This window comes from Borostomias antarcticus (genome assembly GCF_949987555.1).
Source record: "Borostomias antarcticus genome assembly, chromosome: 1".
Taxonomy (NCBI): Eukaryota; Metazoa; Chordata; class Actinopteri; order Stomiiformes; family Stomiidae; genus Borostomias; species Borostomias antarcticus.
Window position 1 is genome coordinate 19,568,090 of NC_140234.1, and position 8,150 is coordinate 19,576,239.

An 8,150-nucleotide genomic window follows, 5' to 3' on the forward strand; every position below is an offset into this window, starting at 1 on the left:
TCTGTGTTGTAAAGTGCTGTATAACTACAGTATGCTTGCTGTAATGTAAATTGGTACATAACCTATTAGGAGCAGTACTGTACTGTGATGTATTGTATTGCTCTGCTATTAATAGCAGTAGCCAGTTCACTGTGACATCTTGCCATAGGCGTAGTTTTAGGTATGGACGCTATGGACATGTCCATACCAAAGCCACGGAAACACGAATTGTCACTACCAAAAATAATACAGAGTGAAAACTGTAGTTTTTAATTACCATTCACAACTTGCGAAAGCAAAACGGTTGGGAATTAAGACCAGGTTGACAGCTGCGTTCAGCAAGCTATCCAATCAACAATATACAGTAGCCTACTTTCCCGCCATCGCCTCTGTGACCCAGCGAGGGCCTCGCGAGCTCAGCAGCTCACAGCACATCGAGCATCGACTGTCGGCAACAGCGGGAATTTTGATTAAGCAGAAGTAAGATTGAAGTTATTGAACAATAGGGAATACAATATGTTGACCGACAATTATTTTTCTGTACAGAGTTGTATCAATGATAATAGTTTAGTTTGCGTCCTACTAAATGCCTGTAAACTGTAATGTTAGTGCTAGCTGGTGGTGCAGCTAGTCAGAGCTGTACGTATTAGCTATAACGTTAGGTCTCGTAAACGTTTGCTGAGGCAGAGATAAGGTGCTGTAATGTTGTCATAACAGTTGTCTTTAGCTAGTAATGAATCAGTTTTGGTATAACCGTTGCAAACTCCTAGGTTTGAGCAATGACTAGCTAGGTTCACTCGCCCACTGAATTGCATAACAGGCTAAACAAACGAGACTAGACGTCTGGTTTGTTTATGCAATTCAGTCCAAGTCCAGCGTAATTATGTTCACATTTCATATGCTACACAGAATATAAACTATTATCATTGATACAACTCTGTACAGAAAAATAATTGTCGGTCAACATATTGTATTCCCTATTGTTCAATAACTTCAATCTTACTTCTGCTTAATCAAAATTCCCGCTGTTGACGTCAGTCGATGCTCGATGTGCTGTGAGCTGCTGAGCTCGCGAGGCCCTCGCTGGGTCACAGAGGCGATGGCGGGAAAGTAGGCTACTGTATATTGTTGATTGGAAAGCTTGCTGAACGCAGCTGTCAACCTGGTCTTAATTCCCAACCGTTTTGCTTTCGCAAGTTGTGAATGGTAATTAAAAACTACAGTTTTCACTCTGTATTATTTTTGGTAGGGACAATTCGTGTTTCCGTGGCTTTGGTATGGACATGTCCATAGCGTCCATACCTAAAACTACGCCTATGGCTGGATGACCAGTGAAGTCAGTCAAGGAGGAACCAGTACCGTCATCAGAGTTTATAAGCTACATGACAAGCGATCAAAGACATCCCTTCTGAGAAACAGTGGCTTGGTATGCTATGGAAGCCCAGAGACAGGATGCCCTACTAACACACGCAGGTTGCGCGAACGTTCGACATACGGCCGCTACCCTACTAACACAGTAGTAAAACTGACGGGACACATTGGTGTAATTGTGGTAACTTTGCGACGTCACCAGCAGCGGACCTAGCTGACACCTAGCTGACACTTGCCTTTTCAGTCGCAAAATAACCAAAATAGCCGTCCTCAAGTACACTGTAAGGGAACGTAGCCGCCACTGCTGCTTAAATCCGTAACTACGATGTAATTAAATAACGTGACAATGTGGTTAGATCACAGTCCCAATCTGACTTTATTGGAAATGTGTCACAGTGGGTCAGAACATTTGTAAATTACTTAGGTTTTAAAATAAATTTTGAAGTCATACAGTTACAGAATTGTAATAATGAGGAGAAATCCTGCATGTCTGTTTTGTGTGTAATTTCTCATTTACAGTTAATATTAACACTAAAGATTTGCAGTCTAGGCCTAATAAAAATAATGATAAAAAATATGCCTATAAATAAAGTCCTAATTTTGCAACCTAAATGTGAGCAATGAACGCTGAGCAGTGAACGTAGAATGCAAGGCATTGGGCTACTTTGTTAGGTGAAGTTACACACTCTGTGCCAGTAGGTGGCTGTATGCACATCCGCCACTAAACCCAGCGAAGGAGAAGAAGAACGAGAACGGGTTCCGTTCTGAACAGAAGCGATTGAGAAAGACCAACACGCCCGCGACAACACAGATCTTGTAAGTATTTCAATTTCAATGTATACATTAGTATGTATACATACTATGTATTTTGGTATCGTCCCAGATAAAACACCAACGTTATGTGCAAGCTACCCTATTGTAATGATTATCTATATGCAGATGCTTTCCAATGTTAGCTAACTAGCTAGCCAGCTAACGTGATTAGCCTTTTTCTGTACATGGCTAGCTAAGTAGCCTACGTAAAATTACTCTCGCAATTATTGTTAAAACGTTCGCTTTTGTGTAATTGTAGCTTAAATTATAATGTTGGCTTGGCAACGTGAGAATATTTCAGTTGTGTACACTATAACTTTTATGAAGTGTTGTTGTGGGCCATTGTTTCCTAATTACAGGCTCGCGCGAGCTCCTGCACGTTCGTACTGTTTCATCGCTTGGAATAAAATGTGATAATTAGCTTACTCATTGATTTCGCATTAACCCACGACACCGTTAGTATGTGTTTGTTTTTAGGCATTCATTTTTCCGATTTTAACGTTAACAGAATACAAGAAGCCCCAACAACGGAGCTAGGCTAGCTAGCAGGATTGTTATAGCAGCCATCTTGGCTTTTGGCACGTGGTCCTGTGGAGTGTGCATGTCAGCCTACGAGAGGGTCACCCACCCACTTTCTCTCTCTCTCTCCCTCCCTCTCTCCCCTCCCATGCTCTGTTGCCAACCTCCCAGTTCTTGTTTGAACTGAGCAAGAAGCAGGTGAGCGGGGCAGGAAGAGGCGCTAAGACGGGGCCAGGCGTGGCCAGGGGCAGTCCTGGGACAGCACCACAGGCTCTGTGAGTCTTGTTCAGTTGAATGCCCTCATGAGTATTAACAGAAGAGCACCATATCCATATGCACACATACACTCTAACATGTCGCTCTCTCCTCAGCTCAGCCCAATGGTCTCTGATGGTTCTGTCTGGCCAGCCCTGAGGTGGAGAAAAACCTGATCATCAATAAAGGCAGGCACACGTAAGTACAAATGCACATACGTTTCCATAGACGGGATAAACAAATGGGAATATTGATATTGAGTTAAATGTTAGCGGTAGACATGTGAGATTCATAAGACGCATCACTGACGCCAGTGACGCCACAATATCAGGGAAATTGAGCAATTGCTTCCCTGTAGTGCAAACTTGCAAGATTCGCTCAGTTATTAACCCTTCTTGCCTTTTTTGTTGTTGGTTTTCTCTCTCCTCCTTCCTCTCTGTGCAGTTCTCCTGTGTGCTGAGCCGCTATCCCATGTATTGCCACTGATGACAGGGTAGAGCTCAGCCCCATGCAGAAGTGAGTGATGAGGAGAGGGAAGATCATTTTCCCGTTTTTTTTCCCTCCAGTTTTAGGAACCGTCTCAAGAATGTGTTCCCCACTTTTATGCCTTTAAATCAGGGTTGGAGTATTCCAGGTGTTTGGCCATGGCCATGAACACCAGTAGAGGAGGGAACCAAGTGTCTCATTCTCTCTCCACAGTTGTGTGGTTGTAACCCCCCACTAGCTACATATTCATTCAATCTTTATTTAACCTCGTGAATCAATTGAGAGTAAGCTCTCATTTACAATGACGTATAATCACTCTATATTTGAACTTGTACTACAGGTGAGATAATCCTTTTTAATGGTCTCTCTCATTCGCTCTCCTAGCTGTGATGTTAGAGTTGTGCAAGACTTGGGTGTTCTCCTGCTCTGAGTGCCCATTCTCCTATACCTCCCAGATCTACCTCCACAAGCACATCAAGAGGAGCCATGACAACCTCTGTCTCTGCTGAGGAACACACAGAGCATTATGAAGTAGCCAGTGCCTTGGCGAAGGTGTTTGAGCAGCAGTCATCAATGGATTAACTCCCAAGACACAAGGGAGAGACAGCGCAACACACGCTATGACTCCAGTGACGAAGGTAATATAATAAAGTGCATTCAACAGTCCCAAAAGAGTACTACTTGAGTTGACTAATCTGAGCTAATTTACCTCTACTATATGTTCCAGTGCCCAGGCAGCCGGTCGGCAGAACTCAGACCAGACCAGCTATGCCAGGTGCCAGAGCCGGAAGGCCTGCTCTGCCAGTTTTCAATGCAGGTATCCATGCATGTTTGTGTTGGTGAAATGTCTATGCATATTTGCACACTTACAGTTAACTCAGGACTTTCGGAAGACTCATGTACTCTGTTCACTAATTCGCTCATCTCACATCTCACTACTCGGCAGTAGATGTTCATCGCCCGGGTCCTTTGAGCCAAGGCGCTGTGAGCCCAGGCCCTTCAGCCCTTCAGACGTCCAGGCACGAGCAGCATGCATCAGCGATTAGCACCCAGACCAGGTCAGGGTCTGACATGTCTCATGTCGAGTTGATTCTTCCCCTTATGCCAGAATCACTACGCCGCCAGCACCATAGTTTCCTGCTCATCCCTTTATCCTCTGGTTTTCAGGTAGTTCTCTGATGCCATCGCCTGTGAGACCAACAGCTCCAGCTGTGTTGCCATCAAGCTCTGCAGATGCTGGTATGCTGAATTTTGTGAACTACTTCATGCTGCATGTAGGGATATACTTTGAGCTGAATATCCATTATGGGACCGTACAATTACTTATAGCCACATCTGTGTTTAATATCCAGACTTCCAGAGGATGATGTGTCAGCAGTTCTCCAGCGTCATGCAGAGTCTGAGGGAGATGGCACAGACAATGATGAGGCTGGAGCAGAGACTGTCCGGCGAGTCTGCAGACAGCTATGGGGGAGCAGTACTGGATGACCTGCACCCTGCTAAAACGGAGGAGGAGCTGCTGGTCTTGGAGGAGCAGCTGAAGGACAAGGATCATCAAAGGAAGATGGTGAGTAACTTCAGGGCAGAACTTTGTTCCTTATTTTTGCAGGGAAGTGTTAAGGAAATGTAAAAGTAAATGATTGTCTTTATGTTTTGCAGACACGATATCTGAGTTCCATTGGCGGCAAAGATCTGCCAGATGTGGTCCGGCGGGTGCTGTCAGCCATTGCCATACACAGAGTGTGGTGTGTCTACAGCGTCCATGGGAAGAGGGGGAAGAAGCCTCTGAAGAATATGACCCTCTACAATGTCATATTACGTAAGGGATTGTTCATATTTTCGCAAAATAATACATTGTCTTTGCTTCATGCCATGTGCATTGAAACCATTCCCTTTTTGGTTAAAAGGTGCAGTTATGGCCTGTAAGCCAAGCACCACTGTGACGGAGGTGTCTGCCCAGCTGCAGGAGATGCTGAAACATGCCCCTGCTCGATGCAAAAAGGTATGTGATGTCAGGCAGTTAATTTTCTCGTATCCAGTGACATGGCACGCTTCCAATGAACGTATGCGACTTGCTTTTACAGCCATTTCATTATGTCCTTAGGCATCTGATCCAGCCCAGCTGACCTCCCCAGCCCAGCCCCTGACCGCAGCTCCAGCCCTGACCACAGTGGAGTATTCAGATGAGGATGACCTCTTCTGCCCAGACCCTCGATTCAGATGTGGGTGACCCCCAGCTCGTCTCCCTAAACCTGCCTTTCCAGCCTGCCAGGATGGATGCCTTTTTTGTAAATAGATTTTGTAAATTTTAACCTTTTTTTGTGGGATACAACGGTCTGTTCCCGGTCTGCCTGCCACAGAATGCGCACTGTTTCATTTTTGTTTTTAGAACTTTTGCAATTGTCAGATAATGGGTTGCTAGCCAGAGCTTGTACATGCTTTTTTTTGCTTTTCTGGCTATGCGTAATGTGACAGACCGTAAACCTCATCCTTGTAAATATGTATACTTTTAATTTGTAATGTACTTTGTGTAATAAAATGTTCTAAACTGTTAATGGTGTTCAGTCTTATATTGGTTTGTATCATAATGCTTGCTGCTATATCCCCATATAGCATTAATTCGTTTTTGAACTGGTAAATGCTAAATATAGCCAGTGGTACTGCAAATGCTAAATGTAGCCAGTGGTCAGTAAGTGACCATATTTGCACCGTGCGAAAAAGACGTGCAGACCAAGTCATATAAATACCTGTAAATCTAGTGTCAGCCAGGTGAGTTTATGACGGAGGTTCCTGCCCACGTTTTTTGCACGCGGCCGCACCGTATTTGCACCGTGCGAAAAAGACGTGCAGACCAAGTCATATAAATACCTGTAAATCTCAGCCAGGTGAGTTTATGACGGAGGTTCCTGCCCACGTGATCACGTGCGTTCTTTGCACGCGGCCGCAACTTCGGAATGACGTGTCGTTCTTACGTAGCGTCTACGAAACGGCAGATCTCGCGTTTCCGTAAATGGCCGCGTAATTTCCGCACGCGGCGCACACGAATCGTCACCTATACCCTACTAACACACGCAGGTTGCGCGAACGTTCGACATACGGCCGCTATAGGTGACGATTCGTGTGCGCCGCGTGCGGAAATTACGCGGCCATTTACGGAAACGCGAGATCTGCCGTTTCGTAGACGCTACGTAAGAACGACACGTCATTCCGAAGTTGCGGCCGCGTGCAAAGAACGCACGTGATCACGTGGGCAGGAACCTCCGTCATAAACTCACCTGGCTGACACTAGATTTACAGGTATTTATATGACTTGGTCTGCACGTCTTTTTCGCACGGTGCAAATACGGTGCGGCCGCGTGCAAAAAACGTGGGCAGGAACCTCCGTCATAAACTCACCTGGCTGACACTAGATTTACAGGTATTTATATGACTTGGTCTGCACGTCTTTTTCGCACGGTGCAAATATGGTCACTTACTGACCACTGGCTACATTTAGCATTTGCAGTACCACTGGCTATATTTAGCATTTACCAGTTCAAAAACGAATTAATGCTATATGGGGATATAGCAGCAAGCATTATGATACAAACCAATATAAGACTGAACACCATTAACAGTTTAGAACATTTTATTACACAAAGTACATTACAAATTAAAAGTATACATATTTACAAGGATGAGGTTTACGGTCTGTCACATTACGCATAGCCAGAAAAGCAAAAAAAAGCATGTACAAGCTCTGGCTAGCAACCCATTATCTGACAATTGCAAAAGTTCTAAAAACAAAAATGAAACAGTGCGCATTCTGTGGCAGGCAGACCGGGAACAGACCGTTGTATCCCACAAAAAAAGGTTAAAATTTACAAAATCTATTTACAAAAAAGGCATCCATCCTGGCAGGCTGGAAAGGCAGGTTTAGGGAGACGAGCTGGGGGTCACCCACATCTGAATCGAGGGTCTGGGCAGAAGAGGTCATCCTCATCTGAATACTCCACTGTGGTCAGGGCTGGAGCTGCGGTCAGGGGCTGGGCTGGGGAGGTCAGCTGGGCTGGATCAGATGCCTAAGGACATAATGAAATGGCTGTAAAAGCAAGTCGCATACGTTCATTGGAAGCGTGCCATGTCACTGGATACGAGAAAATTAACTGCCTGACATCACATACCTTTTTGCATCGAGCAGGGGCATGTTTCAGCATCTCCTGCAGCTGGGCAGACACCTCCGTCACAGTGGTGCTTGGCTTACAGGCCATAACTGCACCTTTTAACCAAAAAGGGAATGGTTTCAATGCACATGGCATGAAGCAAAGACAATGTATTATTTTGCGAAAATATGAACAATCCCTTATGTAATATGACATTGTAGAGGGTCATATTCTTCAGAGGCTTCTTCCCCCTCTTCCCATGGACGCTGTAGACACACCACACTCTGTGTATGGCAATGGCTGACAGCACCCGCCGGACCACATCTGGCAGATCTTTGCCGCCAATGGAACTCAGATATCGTGTCTGCAAAACATAAAGACAATCATTTACTTTTACATTTCCTTAACACTTCCCTGCAAAAATAAGGAACAAAGTTCTGCCCTGAAGTTACTCACCATCTTCCTTTGATGATCCTTGTCCTTCAGCTGCTCCTCCAAGACCAGCAGCTCCTCCTCCGTTTTAGCAGGGTGCAGGTCATCCAGTACTGCTCCCCCATAGCTGTCTGCAGACTCGCCGGACAGTCT

General features: G+C 45.1%; 1 protein-coding gene and 1 long non-coding RNA gene across 3 annotated transcripts; one reads left to right on the top strand and one right to left on the bottom strand.

The window, feature by feature from the left end:
• The first annotated feature begins 3,378 nt into the window (after window positions 1-3,378).
• LOC311311371 (uncharacterized protein) lies at window positions 3,379-5,976 on the top strand. Of its 2 annotated transcripts, none has more exons than XM_084441069.1 (9): window positions 3,379-3,453; window positions 3,879-4,061; window positions 4,151-4,240; window positions 4,370-4,481; window positions 4,591-4,662; window positions 4,776-4,990; window positions 5,083-5,242; window positions 5,331-5,425; window positions 5,528-5,976. In XM_084441069.1, exons 4-9 carry the CDS (start codon window positions 4,454-4,456, stop codon window positions 5,651-5,653), a joined length of 696 nt encoding a protein of 231 aa, XP_084297195.1. In that variant the 5' UTR covers window positions 3,379-3,453; window positions 3,879-4,061; window positions 4,151-4,240; window positions 4,370-4,453; the 3' UTR covers window positions 5,654-5,976. The 2 variants fall into 2 exon arrangements, with proteins under 2 accessions (XP_084297195.1, XP_084297196.1); XM_084441070.1 differs by having other exon boundaries at window positions 4,373-4,481.
• Window positions 5,977-7,035: 1,059 nt separating this feature from the next.
• LOC311309082 lies at window positions 7,036-7,681 on the bottom strand. Its single transcript, XR_014630453.1, has 2 exons — window positions 7,587-7,681; window positions 7,036-7,484 (listed from the first exon to the last, which is right to left on the bottom strand). It is a non-coding gene; the product is annotated as an uncharacterized lncRNA (long non-coding RNA).
• Between the last annotated feature and the right edge of the window lie 469 nt (window positions 7,682-8,150).